This window comes from Bacillus rossius, chromosome 3 (genome assembly GCF_032445375.1).
Source record: "Bacillus rossius redtenbacheri isolate Brsri chromosome 3, Brsri_v3, whole genome shotgun sequence".
Taxonomy (NCBI): Eukaryota; Metazoa; Arthropoda; class Insecta; order Phasmatodea; family Bacillidae; genus Bacillus; species Bacillus rossius.
Window position 1 is genome coordinate 68268266 of NC_086332.1, and position 25208 is coordinate 68293473.

General features: G+C 36.1%; 1 protein-coding gene across 1 annotated transcript in view; it reads right to left on the reverse strand.

Moving 5' to 3' along the window:
* Positions 1-10270: 10270 nt before the first annotated feature.
* LOC134530847 (DNA-directed RNA polymerase III subunit RPC9) overlaps positions 10271-25208 on the reverse strand; it is a 34397-nt gene continuing 19459 nt past the window's right edge. Inside the window, exons 2-5 of the mRNA XM_063366101.1 lie at positions 22635-22671; positions 21970-22050; positions 20474-20626; positions 10271-16321 (exon numbers count right to left, since the gene is read on the reverse strand). Of these exons, the coding sequence (XP_063222171.1) occupies positions 16226-16321; positions 20474-20626; positions 21970-22050; positions 22635-22671 (367 nt within the window). The 3' untranslated portion in view covers positions 10271-16225. The remainder of the gene's footprint in view (positions 16322-20473; positions 20627-21969; positions 22051-22634; positions 22672-25208) is intronic.

The window sequence follows — 25208 nt, forward strand, 5'->3', positions numbered from 1 at the left end:
CTATTGCTAGATGTCATAGCAAGACTTGGAGGCTTCCACTTGCTCATGTCATTCATGGGAGCTGTTGGCACTATCATGAGTGGCAGTGGAATCGTCGAGCTATTTGCGACCATCTATGCTGAAAACAGCATTGTTAAAATGATGCATGGCCATGCCTATTCTCGAGCTGTGAGGGCTCATTTATTGACGCATCAGGCATTGGCCAAACTGATTCTGGATACGATTGAATTAACCAACGATGAAACGACTGTTGTTAACAGGCTACTAACAGAGGAGGACCAGTCCAGGGTTCTGGTATCAGATGATCTTGAAGAAATCAAATCCATGAAGCAGCGATATATGACAGCTGTCGACAATTTGCAAAGCAGAGGTCCAACAGCTCAGCTCTGGGTTCAATACTATAGAATGGTGACGCTTGTGAAGGAATTCATACAAGCAGAGAGGATGGGTGACTTTCAACTCCATTTAGACACTATCAAGAAGATGATGCCATTTTTCCATGCTGCTGGACATTGGCCTTATGCAAGAAGTGCGCATTTGTACCTTCAAGAAATGTCATGTTTGAAAGAAAGAATGAATCCGACAGAGTTCCAAAAATTCACAAAGGAAGGTTATTTCACAATCCGAAAGTCAAACAAATTTTGGTCAGGCATTTGGACTGACATGTGTATTGAACAGAAACTCATGAAAGATATGAAAGTTGGAGGTGGCTTGACTAGTGGAAGGTGAATGACAGACAGTACATTGTTGAAGTGGACTCTTGGAATGACTTATCTTCAGGATATAGCTCAACAAATGGAGCAATACACTGAAGTTACAGCATTGTCTTCAGAACAACATGTGGAGATGAGGCCCAGCAGGATCAGCGACCAAGATGTGCAAAAGCTGCTCGAATGGTTTTCAAAACACCCCCCTTTCCCTGAAGCTGATGAAATTATGAGCATAAACTCTGGTATAGTTGGAAGCGAGCAGGTGAATTGCTACAAGGCTCAGCAAGTCTGTATGGCTGGACTTTCAAGAATAGTGGAAACAACCTTTGGTGAAGTATCCTTCAAAAAGAAGCACAAGGTGGTATCGCTAGCATCTGACAAGAACATCTTGAAGGTTGGGGAGAAGAAGATAGCTGTGGACCCACAGGATGTGCATCGCAAAAACAACCCAGGACGACCTTAAGGAATACCTCTCTTATGAGCTTGCACCGTTCCCTATGTCGTTCAACGAAGATGGCATGTGCAAGGGCACAAAGTCTGCTTTGTATAGTGCATTCAGACCCCTCTCCACTGATTTTGAGCTCCCGTCAAATCACCTCACAGTCATTGATGGTGGGCATCTGCTCCATAAAGTTTGAAAAATAGCCTGCCAGCTTGATTTAGGCCACATTAAGGCTAGGATCTGGCGGCCTTAAAGCTGAAAAATCTCGTTCTCTGTAATCATTGCAGATATATGCAAAATATATTGAAAAGTTAATAAGTTTACCTAAACAATTTTATTAATTTTTTTTTGTATAACTCCCATGACATATTTTAGAAGATTAACAAAAATTACGAACACCGTAATGAAGGGAGGTTGAAGGATGGTTCTTGCAGGGTAGTTAAGGCTACTTTTTTAGTTTTAGGGAGCCTAAAATATAAAGGGAGATCTCTACATATGCCTGGCAGTGTTTATCGCCAATGCTTCTATGTAGTCACCTGTTTGACATATCATAAATTATGACTTTGTCAAGAGTTTTATAATCTAGAAACACTGAAGGATACTTTTTGGTTGTAATTTTTTTATATAAACTGTAATAACATGTAAAAATACTTACCTAAAAAAACCTGACAATGAACAGAAAGTTGCCATTTGAAGCATCCATATAAATTCAAAATATAAATTGTTACAAATTTTTATTACAAAAAAACTCTACAATGCAGCATATTTTAAGGCTGTCATAAATTTTAGGTAGTTTTTATAAATAATGAACCAATCTCATTATCTGTAATCATTCCAGATATTTTCAAAATATATTACATCTTCGTAAAAAAAGTTAATAAGCTTAACTGAAATTTTTTTTATTAATTTTTTTTATAGATCTTATGACATATTCTTCAAGATTAACAGAAATAAAATGTAGTTCTTTCCATCATTCCCTTTTAAAAACTGGCAATGTTTGTGCTTTTAAGTTAAAATACAATGACTGTTTTTTAAACCTCCGACAGACTACAAAAAAAGACAAATTGGCATAACATAATTATTTTATAATAATAAATAATATAAATATAATAAATAATATATAATAATTTTACATAGAGCAGGGTCCTACTTATTTTACTACACAATTGTCAAAATGGTTCAAGAAGTTAGATGCTAGTGAGGAGAGAGATGTCTTGACAGCATCCTGAAGTTCGTCATGGTGGTGAAGCATTGTCCGCCCAACCATGCCTTTAATTCTTGGAACAGATGAAAATCAGTCGGTGCTAGGTCCGGACAGTACGGTACATGGTCGAAAACTTCCCACTTGAACTGTTTAAGAATGTCTTTTGTCACATTGGCACAGTGTGGTCAGTAATTGTCATGGTTAAAAAAAACACGCTTGACAAGAGCATTCCTCTGTTTGTTTTGGATGGCTCTGCGGATATGACGTAAAATTTGTTGACACCTGCTGCAAATTACTCAGGGAAAAGTCGCATACCCACGTGCATGCGCGTGCTGGCGGAAGGTTTGAAATATGTGGCAGGCCGTAGAAGGTGCTGATGGGTGGAGAGGGTTTAAAAAGTGACGTGATGCACATTGGACTTAAGAAAGTGTGTAGCTTGGGTCAACATCAACTTAATGGAGACACACATGGCTGGCTCCCTGAAAGGCAAGCTACTTAACAAAGTAAACAGTAAATACAATATAACTAAATTCTTTAAAAATTACTGGAATCACACATAAAGACTGCACATTAAAATGTGAAAAGTCTGAAATATATAAACATAATTCTAACAATAAGTTAGGTTTTTAAAAGTAAAATATCTAATTTAAAAATTATTACACTAGAGTCCCGTTATAGCGAGGTGTCACGGTTCCGGGTTTGATCCTCGCTATAACCGTGTCCTTGCTATAACCGAATTGGACAAATTTTAAACCCCAAAAAATAAAAATTAACCGAAAATAGCATAAAAATCGTGTTTAAACCTGTATAATTGGAAAATAACAGGTCATATTAACGAAATCTTAATTTCTGTGAGCAGATGTGTGAATTCTCTTTAAAACGATACCCCATCAGTACGGATGCGATCACCGATTGCGTCAAAATAACCAGATTGGACTTAAGAAAGTGTGTAGCTTGGGTCAACATCAACTTAATGGAGACACACATGGCTGGCTCCCTGAAAGGCAAGCTACTTAACAAAGTAAACAGTAAATACAATATAACTAAATTCTTTAAAAATTACTGGAATCACACATAAAGACTGCACATTAAAATGTGAAAAGTCTGAAATATATAAACATAATTCTAACAATAAGTTAGGTTTTTAAAAGTAAATTATCTAATTTAAAAATTATTACACTAGAGTCCCGTTATAGCGAGGTGTCACGGTTCCGGGTTTGATCCTCGCTATAACCGAATTGGACAAATTTTAAACCCCAAAAAATAAAAATTAACCGAAAAAAAGCATAAAAATCGTGTTTAAACCTGTATAATTGGAAAATAACAGGTCATATTAACGAAATCTTAATTTATGTGAGCAGATGTGTGAATTATCTTTAAAACGATACCCCATCAGTACGGATGCGATCACCGATTGCGTCAAAATAACCAGAATACCCTACCACGCCACGTAAGTATAGCATCTCAGCCCGCGGCCAACGCAGCATTGTCCTGCTATCTATTGCCGACGCGGGCTGTTTGCTGGCGGCCATGTTGGTTCGGGATGTAGTAAACAGGTGGTGCTAGTGTAGCGCGACGATTTATTTCCTTACAAAATAGCAGGAGTGCGGCTGCGGCAACGCACGTACGCCTCAAACTAAATAGTCGCTGGAAAACTATACTTTTTTCATTTAAAGAAACCTGTCAACTTTTTTTAGAAAATAAATTTGGGATTAAACTCAAAACATCAGCACCCCTTTCCCGGACAAATACCCTAACAACTGACCGAAACAAAAGTTACAAGAAAACTGTCCTAGCGATTCGGAAATAAATACGGTAGTGCCTACTAGAGGTGTAAAAGTAACGAAAAAATGCGTACCCGTATGTATTCGTTACTATAACAATTAGTACTCGTTACTATCGTTACGTTACTCGTTACTTCTGATACTGCATAATTTGCTATGTTATGTTGCAGCAACGAATCCAGTCGTATTGCGTACGCGTATGACGTCGCGTAAATAATAATAAATAGAATATAAACAATTAATAGTTTTTGTTAACCAAGAAACAATTAAATCTCATTAGAGCGGCTTTTTAATATTATATCTTTTAAGATAACAAAAAAAAATGTGAAAATATACGCGATTATAAAAACAAAAACATACATATTTCTAATTTGTAAAAAAAAACTTTCTTTACGTTGTTTCTGTTCCAATACCTATCAAACTTTGTCTACGCACTGCACAGATAACTAGCGGAAGTTTGATAAAATAAAGAAAGGACGGGATTCTATTTTTAAAGCCACGCACTTAGGTGGCGACTGCACGGCTGAAGAATGTGACAGGCGTCAACGGCAAGATGTCTAGTGGCGAGCGAGAGGGGTGGAGATAGAGAAGACAAATAACAAAAGCGCGCTTCAAGCCATCACGCCGTAAATTCCTCAAAAATACCTCGTTATAGCTGTGTTCTCGCTATTACCGTGCTCGCTATAACGAGATTCTACTGTATATTAAATTATTACTATGAAAAACTGTATTGTAGTTTTCTGCTATAATTAAGGACATAAAAAAAGCAGTACATACTGTTGAAAACAGTTAGTTTGATAATGTTTGTATGGGTGGCATACAGTAGAGTAGCTAGAAAAATTTGAAAAAGGCAATTCAAGAAATCTTAGCAATCTTTATAAAGCTACAGCACCCTGTATATTGTGCTTTTAAAGAAAAGTGTAAAAATATTGTAAACATTTAGAACTTTGTGAAAATAAAAATTTACTAAAAACTGTACAAAATTCCTTCACTGTGTAAGAAGTCACAATCATGCCTGTCTAAGATGACTGTTCCTTGCACAAACAAAATCACTTGAATTTCTCAGCGACTGTTGCCGGTAGTGGGGTGTAAAGTTCTGTAAATAGTTATGTAATTATTTTAAGATTGTTATTCTTGGCCTTTAAAAAAAAGTGTTTCACTGAATCTGTAAATTTATTCTTCTTATGATGACAAACTTATATATTCTTTACAATATAGTTCAGCAGAAAACACTCACTTTCGCAGATCATTACTGACTGTTCTGTGCCTTCACGAAATAATGTCCCTAGCGACTGTCATCTAGGCACGAAAATACACGAGAAAATACTTCCGGTGGACCCACAGACCACCCCGGGCTTACGCCTCATGTCTAGTGCCTATTAATTCTAATTAAACATTCTAAAATTGAAAAAGAAACCACTTGAAAACATAATCGCAGCATGGCTGTGAAGTAACTTTATGCTTGTGGCCCCTAATTGTGGTAGCCACTGTAATAAATCTCCTTGCTCTATAATATATGGTATTCAACTCTCTCTAATTATTGATGTGTTCTCATGGGGTTCTTGGCGCCTACCCTCGTCGCAGTAAATACCAGGAACGCTGCTACTGGATGGTCTGCCCAGACTGATAGTCCAGCTAGCACGTCACTGCCCTGTGTTAATGTCCAGAGAGTAATTATAAAAAGGAAATTTAGTAGTATTGTGTGAATAGTGGATATTTGCATATGAATGAAATAATAATAAATGAAAAACATATGATTTTAATAGGTTCTTGGATATGGGTGTGAAGTTACGTTTAACATGTGATTAAGCGAGAACAACCAAGGTGTCAAACCTAGGTGTCGGTAATTAGATGCAAATGACGTCACTGGAAACACATTGAATATCATGCCGGGTCTAGCTATACGTTGTCGGAGGCTTGAGGCTCTCTTCACAGGACCTCCAGGTGGTCTGCTGCTACACTGGAACACTGGATGCTGTAAGCTGTAATTGGCTAACTACAGAAGCTCTGAGGTAGCTGGGTATCTGGCTGAAGACTCGACTTCCCTCTCGTCCTAGAAAGTCTGGTTTAATCTGGATCGGTCTCACCAATCGTCGTGGCCGATCGCAGCTGGCGCTGCCCTCAGATGTCTGGAACCACTACGGGACGAAAACAGGACCGACGCGGAAGTTGGCACTCGAAGTCGCCGATACTCCCTATCTAGGACTTATTTAGTTCAGATACAATTCTCTCAACTCGTAGAGCGGAGAATTCTAAGTAGTACACGATCGCGGATGACGCGAATCTTCTATTTCTCGGGCGGCAACCAAGGCTTTGGTTCGCCCCAGCCTGAGAAACGTCTTCCCGCTGCAAGATGGCGATGGCGTCTCCCTTCTTCCTCCTTATAACTATTTACTTTTTTAGTCCCTAGCAACCAAGGAGCTATAGCTATCAGCAAACAGAATAAGCTGCATAGTGAAATAAAAACTTGGATGTTAGAGTGTAAGAGTATCGAACTAAGATCAAATGAATAAAGTTTCCAAAGAATAATTCTTAGAAGACCCTGAAGTTAAAAATGTGTTGTCTATGGCAATAAGATGTGTTATTTATATTATACCTTGGTTGTCCTCTTTACAATAAAATAATTAAATACATAATATTCGCTCATGAAGTATACAATTAATGTTATAATAATAATAAAAAATAATAATTATATAACTGTAAACAGTTGTACTGGTTACAGCTGCTGCACCCAAACGTGAAATTGTCAGCACTTACAATCTCAAAATATAGTTGCTGCCCCCACACGTCCTTTCGGTACACTACTTGAACAACGACTGGCAAAACATAGCACATTACCCAGATTACAGACAAATTCACTTAGGTGGGGACTTCCTCAAGAAGCTTTCTTGCCAATTGCTACAAAACTTATTCTTAACATTACTAATTAGTGATTCTCTGCACAGCAGGCCTTCCCCCCAGTTCTGTTACATGTCTCTGTCCTCCTCTCACACCTGTCACTTTCTAGGTAATTTAGTGCATAATTCTGGCATTCCCGTCAAATATTCCCACAGTCCGTGCTAATGTCTCTCTCTTACATAGGATGCAATAAATTATCGTCTATCATTTCTGCGACCCTACAATACTTACTGTTTTAAAACCACTATAAAACACATATGCAAAATTACTATTAAAAAAGAATATTTAAACACCATAAAATACTAAAACTCACACTTACACAGCCAGCAAAGTGAAAGCCAATAAAAATTATAGTAAAGAGGCTTTTCTAAATAAAATAATTAACTATCAAAATTAATTACAAGAATATTACAAAAAATAAAAACAAAGTATGAAAAACTAGGTCATTACGACCTTGAAGGCTACATAATCACCTGAACTACTGAAGTACTGAGATATCATACTATGTATTCCTTTTAAAAAATACTTCACTTCTTTCTGTCCGTTACAGGATTAAAAAAAAAAAAAAAATCTACATCTACAGCAAGAACGAGGTACATATTATTACGATCAGTGAAAACAAAAAGATACAGTTCCCGTACACTGGTTTTTGACTACACCCATGTCTTCACATTCTCATGTCTCTTGATTTAATCTATAACTGACAATCGAAAGCATGCAATGCAAAGTCAGTGCCTACAGTTGCAGAAAATATTACATAAATACTTTACAATAAATTTACACTGAAATTTCACCAGTGCCAATTATTAATTTAATTTTATTGAGATCTAAAAACTTTTAAGTTATAAATAACTGTCTACTAAAATCCTTTTAATTCTCTGTTACCAAGCGCTCACAGAACCGTGGCATGCGTACAATCACAGACAACTAGAGATTGGTTACACTACACACCACACATGTTTGTCTGTGCGCTGCTTCACTTTTCGAACAGTGGTACATGGAGGGCTTGACTGAGCATACAAGGGTTACACATCCACATATATTCCTACATTATATGAAGGAATATTAACACACATACCATAAATAACCTAATTCATAAAAGAACATCTACGTTAGCACTTTTTATCCATCAGAGATTAAAGGTGGGGGCCAGACCTACTCCCTCGACCACATTGCTGTGAACTAGAGGCAAGGTCATTGGTTGTTATGAGAAACTTCTTTACTATACTGCCAGAGTATCACTATATTAATTCATGATTATATGTGGGTTAAGAAAGAATTGGGGAAGGATGGTGATTTGGAGGGGGGGGGGGGGGGGGGGGGGCAGAGGTGTCCACGACCAGAACAATCTTGGAGGCACCTAGATTTTAATTTCACTTTATGAGTTGTTTACTTTGAATTCCTGTAAATCATAATAGAAGATAACACCTACATGATGCCTTAGCTTTCCAGCATCAACAAGGTAAAACAAATTTCTGTGTGTTTTGGTTCAAAACAAATCAATTCAGTTGTAGTGGATTCTAATACATATTATGAAATTGGCTAAGCGCATAGATTAATTAAAATTAGGGATGGGCCGGTCGAATCCAGGATTCGCCGAATCCCTCGAATCCAAAGCATTCGAGGGATTCGAAGAATCTACGAAGATTCGGCGAATCTGCGAGGATTCAAGTAACCTATTGGCGAAAACCACACACATTAGTAAACATTCAGCCAAGAACAAGAGAAATATGTCCGTAGATATAACCATATTTACCTGAATATAATGTGATGATTTTTATCAAAATATCCAAAACTGAAAGTGGGGATCGCAGTATAACCGCAAACCTACATCTTTGCCGCTCGAAGAATGTTTTGAAATGACGCGGCGCGGCGAGACAACTGTGTTAAGGTCAGGGCCGGTGCCAGCAATGCGGGAAAAATGTGAAGTATGTGTTTTAAGGGATGATAGTCGCACATTTTATAATCAAACCGTGCATCAAAAACACATTTAGTTAAAATTAAAACAGAAAAACGGAACTCGGACGAAAGACGGAATTAACGCATAATTATCTTCGTAGTACATAGTACATACTAACGAAAAAATAGGTAGTTTACTCAGTACTTGATAGAGTACAAGCGGGGCATTCAATCATCGGCGATTTATCGATAGCCCACTACGTGTGCGCACTCTATACGGCAATAAACGTAACCAAACGTGAATGATGCTAAGAAGCTAAGATGCAACGACATAATTCAACACGTTTGAAAATATCTTTAAAAAAATTTCCACATTAAATTAGTAAGTGGTAGTATTCAAACTAATAGTAAATTTCAACTTGTAAAATACATAAAACGTTTGATATGGGAAAATAACTTTGACATCCTGGAGAAAAATAGCGTATATCTTAATGAGAAAAATAACAGGACCAAAACTTTTTCCCGTGTTTGCGATATGATTTGTGGTGACTGTTAATTGTCGCGATTTGGGGTTATGTTACGAGGGGGAAAAACGTAAATAGCGGAATTGATCGTGTAGTAGGCCTACTAAGTGTACATCAGGCATGTTCCATTATTATGGTTTTTAAATTAGGCTTCTGTTATCATTGAATGTAACTATCTTAAGTACCTGACGTTCATATTACTTAAATTAACTCATGAGTAGTGTTAAACTAGGTTTTTTTTTTTAAATTTTTTAGGTTATATTAACTAGCATCGCATGCCCATATTTCATCAAGTAAGTTCTTTGTATTTGTTTTATGCCTTTTTTAATGGAATAATCTCAGTGTTTTAGGTTCATTTGTACTAGAAAACAACAATTTGAATGAAAAAAAATTTAAATAATTTTTTTTTTCATGGATTCGGATTCGATATTCGACAAATCCTTAAAAGATTTGACTAAGTATTTGGATTCGGCCAAAAATAGGATTCGACCCATCCCTAATTAAAATGTTATTAAAATGACAAAAAAAAAAGGGCACATTTACTTATGTATGTAGAAGTTATACTTACTTGGTGTAATAAAAAACTAACTTTGATTTTACATGCAAATAACTATTAGAAATGAAATAATAAAAGGACTGGAGTGATATTATAAATATGGTTGGTGTAAGTATAAATTCAATCAAATTAATAAATTTAAATAAATACTCAGTATTCAATATTAGCATAAATACATGTATAAAAATTATTATTTAATCTAGGGAATTAACAGAAATAAATTTAAATTAATAATGAAAATCAAAAAATATGCTGAATATTTATTCTCATTTATTAATTTTAATTATTTATTAAACAATTAAAAATTTATAATTCAACTAAATTATACATAAAGGAACATAAACTTACAATCAATCCCATGAAAACGGCCAGGAGACTAGTAAACCTTCCATGGACACTCCCTACCAGTGATAATGGAAGCTTACAAATGCACTTGAAAAAGTTTATAAACACAATTTCTATCACTAATATTCACAATAAATAAATTTGTTTATTTATAAATTTTAGGAATCAGTATTCAATATCAATCACTAAAGTATATGTATGATTTAAAAGCACATATATATATAATTTTATTTATAGGTTGTCTTTTTTCATAGTGTCAATTTTTGTTGCTAGCTGTGCACAAATAGAAAAAAATTCATTCTTAACATATTTTTATAATACCTAAAGTAGTATAACAATAAAAAGTATAAGAATGTGCATAGAATATTCTAAGCTACACTGACACTATTTCCATTCCTTACCCTTCAAGCTCTAGACAGTAAGTGGCATCAAGCTGTGGGGCTTCTCCTGAAGTATCAATAAATTAGAAACCAATGTGTTATATTCTGAAGAAGATGCTATACAGTTTTGGAGTTCATTTCAAGGGAAGGTAAAACTTTGGGTATGGAATGTGTGAAATATTTGTAGTTAATTTAAAAAAAAGTATCTTTGAAGGACATACATGTCCTCCTTAAGCTGACAGAAAAGCATAAACACAGAATTTATCTCAATCAATTTAAGTCAGAAAGATTTGTCTCTTCAATTCTGTAAATTATAAAACATATTGGGAATTTTAGAGTTCACAGTTTCATATTTTAGCACTTCAACGAAGCCACAAATTACATAATCCCCAATAGGCAATAACATCAACAGGGCCGGCGCGTCCATATAGGCGAACTAGGCAACCGCCTAGGGCGCCAAGTAGCTGGGGGCGGCGCAGCACGACACATAACAGCTGATGTAATATGTTTAACGATAATTGAAACTAGATTAAAATAAGAGTTTTGTAACAGTTCGGAATGTTTATATTGAAGTAAGTAATTATTTTAAGTCCACGGTGACCTGTTTATGATTTGTAATAAGTAAAAAAGTAAAAAAAAAACCTACTTACATTTGATTGTTGACAAAATCTTAGGCTTACGTGATGCATTTTGAGGCAAGAAAAATTTTTTGTGGGGTGTCCGACCCGGGGGGGGGGGGGGGGGGGGGGGGGGGGGGCATTAAGGTTTTTCGCCTAGGGCGCCAATTTACCTTGCACCGGCCCTGAACACCAAAAAGACTATTCTACTATGATTAGATCATACGTACTAAAGAAAAGTTAAGATTTTTGATCCTCTTAAAGATAACCTAAACACTTATCGAGTGCTTGAACCATCTGCATGGTTTTGATACAAAATATTAAATTTAATGTTTTTATATAAAAATTTGCAATCATTGTTGCTACCTGAATGTTTCATATCATGACAGTGAGTATAAAAAATTGTAATTAACAAGATATTGCCATGTAGGTAGTTTCTTGTGTTATTGTTCATTTTATTTTCATTTGCTTTGACAGCTTGGTTATGATGATCATTAGAGACAGGTGTTTTTCGCGATGCGTGAAATCGCGAAATATTAACGAAATTAATATACATAAACTTGAAAATGTGAAATTATCAATTACTTAGAGAAATCACGAAAAAAATTAAGAAAAAACACACTGAAAATAACTAAACGTCCATATTTTGATGACTCGATAACAGCAGTTGATTATAATCGATTGTTGACGACTTTCGATAGTCTAGGAAGTCGTATTCTTGTCGCGCTATCGCCTCGCCAGAGTCGCCACTCGCCACAGTTTGTTAAAATGGTGTGGATATAATCAAACGTTTTTGCTCTGTTTCTTTTTGTAAAACATTGATTTTAAAATGGTTGTGACAGTATTTGACAGGGCGGCGGAGTTTGCGAGCTAAGGATTCTATGTCTTTGACAAAGTGCAAAAAATTCTCATGTGCAAGTACAGTCAAACCTCTATCTATCGTTTTTCAGGGGACCAACAAAAAAATTCAGTAGATGCGGACATTCAATAGATGTGGACTTCACTCTAAGAATTTTTAAAAAATATTTCAACCTCAAAATTAGTGTCAGAAATATATCAGTTACTTGTCATTAAAGTTAAATCAGTTGAAAAATAAATAAAAATGGAAGTATTTTACTTAATTCAATTTACACTTGCAAAAAAAAAACATACACACAATAAATCTACATGGAAATTAAAGTCTTTTTCAATATCCTGAAGTCTGAAATATGTTTACTCATGTCATCAAATGTAGAGCTGTACTGAAGAAGCCGATTTTGCCAATATTTAGTTGAATCGGCATTTCTGCCGACTTCCGATACGCTTGTTAATTTTCGGCCGATATTACTGAAAAACGAGAGAGAATGCCATAACCTAAAAATCCATGATTACCCTTTTCGCAGTAGTACTGCATTTTTTCAGATCGCATTATTTCTTCGCAACATGTGCCAAACGTACATATAAAAATTTAACATCCTATTTTTCAATAATGTTCTTTATTTTTAATATGTCATAAATAAATACATTACCGTCACTGTAAATATACATCTCGGTTGTTACGGTAACTGTAGTGCAAATGTGGTAGCTATCGTGCTTCTGTAGTAATTATGGTATCGACAAAGAATCTTTAGTTCTTTTTATGGTAATTATCTTAGGATAACAATTGGGTTTGTACTGTAGTTATGGTACATCATCCATATTTCTTCGTAAGTTGTTGTTCATTTGTCTTTTCTTCATACTTACGTGCTCCATTACTTGGCTGCAGATTTAAGTTGATTTTTACTACTGTATACTATCGTTACTGTTTTTATGACGGTTTCTTTCTAAGAAATGGTTATTTCTGCAAAATCTTTATGGTTAACGATCATCTATTATAATTTATAGTGACGGGACCACATATTTTGTACGATCAATGCGGACAAAATGATAATTCGAACATCGGTACAAGCGGACTTTTTTAACCTTAGTTGTATGGCAATTTTGCTGGGACCGTAGAAACTATACGATAAACACGGACAATCGATACATGCGAGTTCGATAGATAGAGGTTTGACTGTACTGCAACGTTAAAATATAGTGGCAACGAAAAAGACACGTGCTTGAAACACATAAAAAACAGTGCCTCGCATAACAAAAACAAGGAAAGTCAACAATCTGGTGCAAAAAGGCAAGTTTTGCTGGAATCAGCCTTGTTGATGGCAAAAAAAGCAAAATTTGACAAGAATGAGTTCATTATGTCAACAACTCGAGCTTTTATCGTAGAGAAAAACATCCCGATTGAAAAACCGATTGGATGACCCGAAACTTCGTCAATGGATGCACAAGTACATTGCAGGTAGGTGCTAAAGCGTACAATATTTGAACAATTTTGTGCATTCTTAAGCAGATAAACAGAACATTAAGATAATAAATTTTGTTAGGCCTACCTACTCTTGAAATATTCATATAGCTGCGAGTCGTGTTTTTTACAGCACTTATTGTAAAAAGTTTATATAACCAAGCCACAGGTAAAAATAGACGTAACTTATTTGTTTTTATGTTAGGACTTGGTTTTTTTTTGTCAGTAAATTTTTTAAAACAGTTTCCAGTACTGTTCTTTGTAACATGTTTAGGCATAGTAAATATATGCATTTTTTAAAACCTGAACAATGCAGACAAAAAAGTTTGTATAAATTGTGCAATAATATCTTGTGAATTATCCTACTCGGAATTGTGGTAGGCCTTGCAGGTTACAGAGTTTAAAAGGCATACATAGGTCTAGAAAAGTATTTATTTTTGTGGTTTGTATAAGAGAGAGTTACATTTAATTATGTTACAGTAAAAATTTTAGAACATTTTTTTTCAGGCGCTGGGGACTCTCCATCTGCCAGTAGAATACGGAAAGGCTATGTTCCAGTGGTTATTAGCGAGGAGGAATAGAGGTTGAAAGAAGCTGTTAAGGATCAGAGAGTTTCCATTCTCTGCTATGAAACGTCAGATAGAAAGGGACAGTGTGTGCTCGTAGTCCTAATGAAAGTGCTTGGCTGTGGGGATGTGTCTTTTCAATAACTTTTAGTTGGTGGTGTTAAAAGTTCTAGCAAATGCAAATGCTACTGAATGCTCTCAGGCAATTGTAGGCGTTGTTCATAAGTTAGGGATTCATTACGGGAACATTGTTTCGATAACTTCAGATTATGCCAGATATATGGGAAAGTGCATCAACGCCATCAGAATCTTGGTTTCTGAAGATCTGGTTCATACGCAGTGCTGGGCTCACAAACTGAACTTGGTAGGAAATATTTGGGCCATACAGTTAAGTGATTTGAACAACTGTGTCATACAAACCAAACACTTGTTTTTGAACACACGGAAAAGAAAGCATGCATACATGTAATTTTTGACTGAAAAGTATGTGAACGATGAAAGTTGCAAAACCTAAACCTTTCCCCATCCCGGTTATAACCAGATGGAACTCTTGGTTCAAGAGCGTAGAGTATTTGTGTGAATTTTTACATGACATTGTTGGCTTTGTTGTAAGTGTGGAAGAAGAAAGTGTTGCAATCAATTATTTCAAGGCTTTGGCTTCGTGTGAAGTCAACAAAATACACTGTCAAGCTGTAATGCTTGTTAAACACTGTGCACAGTGCTGAAACTTACTGTTAACACTAGAAAGTAGTAAAATTCCAATGGCACACACACTCAATTCAAAATTGAATGACTTATCTAAGAGTTTTGTCTTGCTTAATGTTGGCTTTTTCTTTGAAAAAACATCTGCTGCACTTTCCAAACTTCCAAAACACAGTCAGACACAACTTACAGGTTTGTTTAAATCTGTAGGCAAAAAAAGTTTATGCAAACTAAACCAGCTGATAGATTCTGACAGTGCAAAAGATTTCTTTTCATCTCTTGGTCAGCTGTTTGACCATAGAAACATTATTAAATGTAGTGTAGAAAGTAATGATGTTTGTCTTTTAGTAAAAAATATCCATATGCTCAAGGATCTTGCAACAACAGAACTAACTGTGCCATATTTTGTATTCAGAGAACAGGCTTCAAGTTTGTGCAAGTCAGGTAAAGATGTTGATACTGTTGCAAATCTTTTATCGTTAAAGTCCGAGCATAGTAAATTAGTTGATGCTGCCGTAAAGGCATTGTGGATACCTGCCAACAATATTGACTCAGAAAGGTCCTTTTCAATGTATAAAAACATCATGTCTGACAGAAGGACAAACCTTCGTGCGGATAACATAGAACTGATGTTAACTTTGGCAATGTCCGACTAAGTGTATGTTCAAATTCATTTTGTCACTTGAAGGAATACTGCCTGTCTTTGTCCTATTTATGTGTAGTATTTTGTTTCAAAATATTTTGCTTGGCCTACTTTACCTTCATTTCATTTTTGATGTGTGCTATCTATAGAGTTGTTTTGTTTGCTCTGCATAGTTGTTGAATTGTTACTTGTTCTGTGCAAATATTTGGTAAAGTTATGTATGAAACTGTGTAGTTCTACTCTTAAATGACATATTAAACACATTCACGTAGAACTTATATATTTATAAACCTCATATTGCAGTTTTAAAATCAACTAAATTTTTGACGAAACTACTGATAAAATAGCGAAAAACAGACCGAAATCATCTCGTAAAAAGTAACGAAATTGTGCAAATTTTTTCACCGAAAACACCTGTCTCTAATGATCATCTCATCCAATGGCTGACTCACGGATTTTCTTGATGGGTTGAAGTCCTGATCTCAACTCACACAGGATATATAAAAATTTATTTTTATGGAAAAACTAATAATAACATCAGTTTCTGAACATCTTGCCACTGGTCTGAATATTTGAAAATGAGTTCTTTTGTAAAGCTGACCAGTGAGCAAGTGTTCAGAGAGGAAGTTGAGGAACTGTCACTGGGCACTCGGCACGAGCCCGCACTGCACGGCTGTCTGCAACAGCTCCTCCACCTGGGAGTCAGTCAGGCGCTCCTCGCTCTCCTCCACCATCTGCAACACGCCGACCTCTGTACGCACCATCTCCCAGACATGGCCGTGGGTCACAGAGTCACAGTATCAAACTACACAACGTACGGATCACTTACAACTAATGATGGGATTTTATGGTTTTATAATTAGTTTAGTTTCATTTTTAAAACAGAAGGTTTTGGTGTTATTGGTTTTATTTTTATAAAAGCTGTTTTTTAATTCTTACTTCACCCAAATAGTGGTAAAATTTATATGCTGCAGTTTTAATATTAAATAATTTCAAATAAATTGGTTTAAAATATATACATTCAGAATAATAAAAATAAATAAGTGAGGATTTGTGGTTTAAAAGTGAATCAATAAGAGATGCATAATTAAACAAATTAAATTAATTTTCCTGATCCATGCAGTTTGGTACAATTGTTTGCCCAGAAATGACATTCCTTGGATTTCAAATATTAAACCGTTTATTTTTTTATGATTTGAATTAAGTTTTAAGTGCTACTTTATTCCATGATACAACTTGAATTTTGGTGCTATATGGTGTATATAAACCTGCAGTTTGGCATTATGCTGTGTTATTTTGGTTTTATTGCAATTTACAGTATATTCTTGTCCCTACTAATAAATTAAACAGAGAAATTGTCAATGACAGATGAGAGCTGTAGGTATGTCCAAAGAGGATCAAGAATAGTGTAGAACAGTGACGGACCGCAATGGTAGGGGGAAAGTGACAACCTTAAGAAAACCACCAGATCACTGCAACGTTCACCACAATCCTACTTATGAAAACTCTTGCAATCACAAACAACTGCAACAAAATGTATATATTACTATGTACACACATGGATATGAACTCAACATTCATTGGACTGCAACTTTATTTTGCCTAATGTACGTGGAGTTGAATTTATTAAACAAACATATTGTTTGAGAGTAGTGTTAGAGCTAGTGTGTACGTTCGATAAAAACAAGTAATGGGAGAAAGATAGGAAATAAAAAATTGATTACTAGAATCATAAACAAGAAATATCAGTCATGAATAAAAATACATAATAATAACAACCGCATACCTGCCGACTTTTTGAAACTCCCATTCGTAAAACTTTTAGAATTTATAAAATTTGTTGTAAATCATGTGCTGCAATTACTAAATACTGGTAACCAATATCAAGTTCTCGACTTTCCCATAACCTTATATTGGACCAACAAAATCTTATGTAAAACTACTCTAAAACTATATTTTCTAGAGCTGCTGTAATAATATTTAAAAAAAATTAGCACAACAATGTTAACAACTACACAAAAAACTTACACTGAGAACAATAAACCAAACATGAAGGTGGTCTTACCTTAAAAAAAAATGTTGGACTGATGGATGAATGATTCACGAATTTTATGTGAAAAAAATTAATCTGTAGTGTTTTCATTTGTAATGATGATAAAGTGGCCTTCTTTGCTGCTTGCAGGAAAACACTGCTGAAGTTTTGTTGATGACATGGTCCAGAACTCTTGCATTTGAGAACAGAGATTGACTGGAGTGTTTCTCTTAACATTTTTTTTTTGCCAAGCTAAAGATACATTTGCATTCTGCATTACTGTGTGGTATACTTAAAATGGAAATCATTACCCTTGATATTCTGTCATATTTATGAACCCTTTCAACTCCTTGTGTATGTGATAACTCAGCCCATTTCACATAAATCGACACATCTTTATCCACAACAGCTGAAATGTCATCAATCTGCACATTTGTAAATTGTTTATGGAGGTCATCTATTGCCAAATCAATAGTTTCCTCATTTTTCACAGGCAAGATAATGGGGAACAATTTCACAAAGTAACGCACAGAGGAAAATTGTGCATTTTCAATTCCCTTCAATCGTGCCACTTCTGCATGTTTTAAAACTTCACTCTTAAAAGGGAACTTATTAATCATGTAATCACATGCAGTAATGAAATATTTCCTTACTGAGCTGTAGAAAAAAAGTTTCTCTTTGCTTTCGAGCACATTTATAAAAATTGTTGTGTGACTTCCTACTTATTTTTGTTGTTTTTATATCTCTTGACGTGTCCTATATCTTATCATTTGAGCAAATGTCTGTATGGTCAGATGGAAGAAAATAAATAAATAAAATAAATAGATGGAAAACACCACGAAACTAGTAAAATTTATTTAATTACTTGTCCATTTTCATATTGGTGTGGTGTAAGCTATATAGGAAATATAAAAGAACAGAACAATTAAAACTTTTCGGAATACTTATATGCAATTATTTACCGCTTGCTACGTTCCACCAAATTTGGAAACTAGAGCTGAGTGGAGTTTGTTTTCTAAATGGATAAGTAACTTACTTTTTGATTCGTCGGAAAGATCCAATGAGAACGAAGATGTCAAGAACAAATATGCTTCTTTGTTTGGCATCCACGTCCATGCTTGTCTCTCTGATACAGACCTCATCGTTACAAACTGAAAATTACCCGTTCAGCGAATTTCTAAATTTATTAAAAAAGTTTGAATTCCATAAAAAAATCTAGGCTCCGTAAAGCCGTAAAACAACGTCTCTATCCGTAAATTTTACGGACAATCCGTAAAAGTTGGCAGGTATGCAACCCTAAGGAAACTTATTTAACTTGACAACTATTTCCCTGAATAAGTCGACTAGCAGTACATAAACACCTTTGACACAAACATGCATGCCCCAAAAAAAAGTGAGCGAGTCTTTTAGTAATCGCCAGTGTTGTGTGAACATCTAAAAAAGGTAACGAGAAGATTTGTGTGTTCTCATGTTACAAATAAAACAATAATACGAAACTCAGACTCAAAATTTAATGTAGAATTTTTTTTTTAATAATGTTAACATTTTAGGGAAAATGGTAAAAATGTTCCCCTTTTTAAAACCTAATTATAATTCTGTTTAACAAGATGATAATAATCTAACCGAACTGAATCAAACCCAGGTAGTTTAGGCTCATTTTTATTTATTTCCTACAATTTTTCTGTCGGGAGTCGAAAAGAATATATAAAATTGACTGGTGACACAAAAATAGAATAAAGGAAGGATATATTTGAATGCTAGTTAGGTCTATGTTGTCAAGCTTGGTATACACACAAAACAGCATCGTTGGTAACGAAACATGAGCTATATAGAACTTCAACATGCAATAATTATAAATATATTCCAGGGTAGTTTCACTGTCATAAAGTTTCATTTGGCACACAAATACATTTGGTATGTAACCTAATTTTTACAAAAGTGACTATACACGGGTTTACGTTGCTACATGTGGGTCCGCCCCGCCATCTTTGTGACACATTTCCGTTCATCAACTTCTGTTCCATTTTCACGAAATTACTTCGACCAAATGCCACATAACAAGAGATAAGATGTTTATACATCAAAAAGTCCCAAAAATGAATTAATCCAGAAGATAGGACTATTTTATTTTAAAAATTTAAACTTGATATTTTCCAATGACAACACAACACACAAAAATATTTGTGAATTTAAATGAATCATATTACAGATTATGGAAATTAGTATAAGCTATATGAGCACAAATTAACAAAACAGAAGACGTTACTGGTGGTAAAATTCCACGTGCTCTCGGCATTGTATTGAAGTAAATAAACAATCTCTGATAGAGTGAAGTGGGAGCACGAAAGTAAAGACAAAAAAATGGGCGTTGGCAGACATGGGGGTGACGTCAAACATCTAACCTCCTCTTCTACAACCGTTTTTTTTTATGACTCCCTCTGTCGCTTCTGTAAATTAAGTCAACAATCACTTTCAAGCCTCCCACTCGAGTCATGAACTGCTGTTCTCAAAACCTTACTGTAGTATTTTACAGCCATTTACCAGTCTAGTTTATTTTGTGATAACACTGTTTCTGGTTTTCTGTTCTGCAGCAGAGTTCTTAAAGTTTGTTGTGTGTCAAAGCCCACATAAAAAATGAAGACTAAAATTTCTTTCATAAACATTAGTACATGTCTGAAACAAGAAATATTTGAAGGAGTTGGAGGCAATTCATTCCTTGAACGATACGATGGTCGAGGTTATGGCATTAAAGTGATGTCATGTGTCTTTCAAAGGGATTGAATTCAATAAAAACTGAACGTAATTTAAACAAAACTTGATGGTGTGGAATGCTGTTGAGGCTGCATAAACTCACCACTTGTATGTCAATCTGAGACGTGGGTGGATTGTTGAGCATCATGAGCTTCTCGGCCTTGGTGAGCTTGTAGGGCCCCAGAGCCTTCATGAAGTCCCGTATCATCTTGGGGTTCTGCTGACTGCATGGCGTCTCCTGCAGGTAGCGCGTCGCCTGCAGGGAGCACGTCCGAGCCTCTGTGTTCACTACTGCACTGTACGTGGCTACAGACATTGTGCCAGAATACTGGGCTTACCTCTAGAAATGTTTAGCTATAATTCATGCAAACTCACCCTTTTGTCTACTACCTAATCTATATGTCATTTGTAAACTGTTATAGGTCCTTTAAACCATAATAGATATTATCATTAGTATATTATTGTTTAATGGAAGAGAATGTCTATGCTTTGAAGTCATCCAGTGGATTATGTAAAACTAAATAAATACATAATTAAAAAATTTATTGGTGTTATTAAAAAAACTTAAAATCTGTTAAACTCCGATATTACATCACAAAAGTTGAAATTCATAGCAGTAAAAATTGTTATAGCCAATTTTGAGTGGGGGAAAAGATTTTAAATAGCAACTGTGCCTTTACGCATAGCAATGAAATCTCAAAGCAGTAAGTCATATTTTAAGACAGTCCTTAGTTATATACAAGAATTTGTGTACAAACTGTGTCTTGTGTCTGAGTTTATAGGATTTACCAATTTAGTGAGTACATTGAAGTATTTCGTTTGAAGTTTGGATAGTAAAGGGTCCAAACAAAACCCATTCCTAGATAGGGTGACCACATGACTAACACAAACCCAACATACATGCAGAACTAAATTACAGCAAAAAAGAGGACCCATACCACACACTTGTTTTTGGTACCATTTAAAAAATTTTCTCAGCTAAGATATTAACAGGCCTATAAATCGTTAAAAATGCACTATGCGACCCAGGGGAAAAATAGAATCTTTGCTAGAATTGTATTATTTAACGATTTAACGTGTTAGTTATGTCACTGAACTAACATATACACTTTTTCAACAGAAAAAAAATCTGAAGGTGCATGAATATGGATTATTCTAAATTCGAGTCAGTGAACAGTAATATTTCTAGAGAAGAGAAGTATTAACAAAGACAATTAAATTTTGTTTTTTTGTATAAGAGTTTTAAAATACATACCAAGAAAATAAAAGAGAATAAATTTTCTTTAATTTCTACAAGAAAATAATAATAAAAAAATATTTCTTAGACTTATAAACAAAGCCCGGATATTTAAAAAGGCTATAAAAACAGGACATGTTCCGAAGAAAGAGGATGAGCATGTTGAGTACAAAAGAAAACATTATGATAATCCTATCTCTAGAGCCTTACACAAGTTTACTCAAAATAATGTTAAATTAAAACTTGATTTATTAAAAAATTAATTAAATTACATTGCAAAAAACAAACAAGGTATTGAACTCGAATGAGAACAATCAGCAGGATGATGAAACAATAGTGCATGTTAAACACATAAAAATCACCTCATACGTAATGGTTGCCAACTGGTTCAGCGCACTGCCTTGTTTGTGTTTCCCTTTTACTTGCTGCAGTAGTACCAACACCTGCAAATAAATATTTTCAAAAGTCACCATAATACTCACACTTCATCCTAACAACTCACTATTATGGTACAGGACCAACACTTCCAAACTTGCTAATGTCTTAACGCAAACAGCAAGACCTTACGATGTCCATGATTATGTTGAAAATAAAGGTGCAATTCTGGTTGTCAAATGTGTTATGTATCTTAACACACGCAACAACATATACAGCAATATCCCAATCAAAACCCTCCCTCTCAAAATTCTTCATATATTATTTAAGTTGAACAATATGATGTTCCTGTTTCCAATGGAAATGTAACTGTTTTTGGACCACCGGTTTACTATAAAGTACAAACACCTATACTCTGGTGAAACCTGAACAACTGATAAACTTTGGGACAGGCAAAAGCAAGCCTTGCTTTCAGAGATGATAGACCGGCAAAGGTCAGGTGATGAAAGTCCTACTCCTGATTGGAGCAAGTTACTCGACAAAATTGCACAATAGTAGATAAGCTATTTCCTACAGCTTTCCATGCATTAGAAGTTGCTAAATACTTAATTTAAAAAGTCTTCTCAGCACATTCATTTATGTATGAACTCACCTCATAATTACTCAAGTTGGCAGCATCAGCATTAATTCTGCAACAAACAAAATTAAATATTGCAGAGGTAGAATGTCTCAAAATGGTGTGTCAAATTCTGTAGCAGATACTGCCTCACAGTCGGGAAAGATGATTTTCTGAATGTATGATTAGAATGAATGGGATGATGGATGTTTGTTGTGGATCTTACGTTGGACATTGTGTAGCAATCAAACCAAATGAAAATTTATCGGAAGTGATATAAAGTGCCAGTGATTCACATGTATGTGCACTAAAAAAAATGAACACACAGTTAACATACACATGCACAAAAACCTTAGGTAATCAAAGATGCATAATTATCAATTTTATTAACAAAAATTATTAAAATGCAAAATATTCAGGAACAAATTCAGTTGATTAGTAACTTTTAACTCATTCAAACAAATGTAAATGTAAAATTAGTAATTACAGAAATTACATTACTGAAAAACAAAACCAACCAAGCTGCCATGTGCAATTTCTCTTTGACCTAGCATAACAACTATTGAAAATGATGGTTGTAAAGGTTTATGGACTGAAAGTGAGCAATGTGAGCATGGATGGCATAACCACCTATATAAGCATTTGATCCTTGTTTTGAATAATTTACCAACCAACAGTGGAAATGAAGAAAATACTGGGGGGTTTGCAAATGGCTTACACTCTGGGAAGCTGAGCAGCACAGTTATGTACTGACCATGGTTGAAAAGTTAAGATCATTGTGATGTGATTTTTAAATATATACCTAACAGGTAAAAAAACTATATACTAATAATACTGCAACATACTGAAAGAAAATAACAAAAAAAAATTACTTATTGTTGAGGGTTGCTGTGTACTTTTTTAATTGTGCGACTGGGTGCCTTCTTGCACAACACGTTGGACCTTGGGACAGTGCTGCGATCTTCGGACTAAACGGACAGTTACGCATCATCATGGCGTCGGTTCGAATGTTGATGTATGTGCTCAAACATTTTTGGTCCTCCGGGCCAGGATTATAACGCAAATCAAGATTAGCGGATGGTGACATCTAGGGAACGATTTTCAAAATATTTTGCACGGGAAACGGTATAAGGACCTATCGGTGACGCGTGGTCCACACTTGGTCCCAGGAGAAGCTGCGGGTACTAGGGGCACTGGAAGTGCGTGTGCAGACGTACAGTTACCACTCTTAGTGGCAGATGGGCGTGGACCGAGTCTACTGGGGCGGAGCTGGCTAGAGCCCCTCGGAATTTCAGTGGAAGGGGTGCACACCATGCACTCGTTAGCAGCAAGCATGGCCGCACAGCACCCCAACGTGTTTGCCAGCGCAGACGTGGGGCACTATGTAGGGCCCCCAGTGAGCATAGACATTGAGCCAGATGCCAGACCAATTTTTCGTAAGTGTCGGCCTGTGGCATTTGCACTGCGCGATGCCGTAAGCAAAGAGATAGACAGACTCGTGGAACAGGGAGTGTTCGAGCCAGTAGCGTATTCTAAGTGGGCAACACCCATTGTTGCTGTATGCAAAGCAAATGGTTCTGTCAGATTGTGCAGCGATTACAAGTGTACTGTGAATCGGGTGTGCCAAAGCGAGACTTACCCTTTACCAACTACAAATGAGGCTTTTTCCAAATTGGCCGGTGGTAAGATGTTTACTAAATTAGACTTGGCTGATGCATACTTGCAGGTGTCCGTGGATGAGTACACTGCCGACCTACTGACGGTAAACACCATGAAAGGTCTGTATCGGGTCAGGCGGTTGCCCTTCGGCATCAAGTGTGCCATGGCGGTGTTCCAGAGACTGATGGAAACCTTACTAGCAGGGATAGAAGGGGTCGCGGTGCTGTTAGACGACATCCTCATCATGGGAGCGACCACTGAGCAACACTGGCAGCGGGTCAACCAGGTCCTGGGTCGGGTAGAGGCAGCTGGGTTACGATTGAAGGAGAATAAATGCGTGTTTGCCGCACCATCCGTTCAATTTTTGGGGTTCAGCGTAGACAGTGCTGGCATACACCCAAAAACAGCCAAAGTGGATGCTATACACCTTGCACCGGCACCCACCTGCAAAAGGGAACTACAGGCTTTTTTAGGGCTACTCAACTTCTACGACCGTTTCCTACAGGGTAAGGCCAGCATAGCCGAACCACTTCACCGTCTCCTGGATGCTGGGCATAAATGGGAGTGGACTGAGGTTCATGAAGAAGCTTTTCACACTGTAAAAGAGCTTCTTCAGTCAGACGCAGTCTTAGTACATTACGATGCAACGAGGCCGGTGTCATTGACATGTGATGCTTCAGATTGCGGCGTGGGGGCAGTTCTGGCTCATGTGGAATAGGATGGGAGTGAGAAAGCCATAGCTTTTGGGTCGCGTACATTGCACAAACATGAGCGTAACTACGCACAAATAGATAAGGAAGCGCTCGCAGTAATGTTCGGGGTGGTAAAGTTCAGGCAATATGTGACAGCGAGACCCTTCACAATTATCACAGACCATCAACCCCTGTTGCGGTTGCTGGACCCCACCAGGCAAACGCCAGATTTTCTATCGCCGAGGTTGCTACGTTGGAG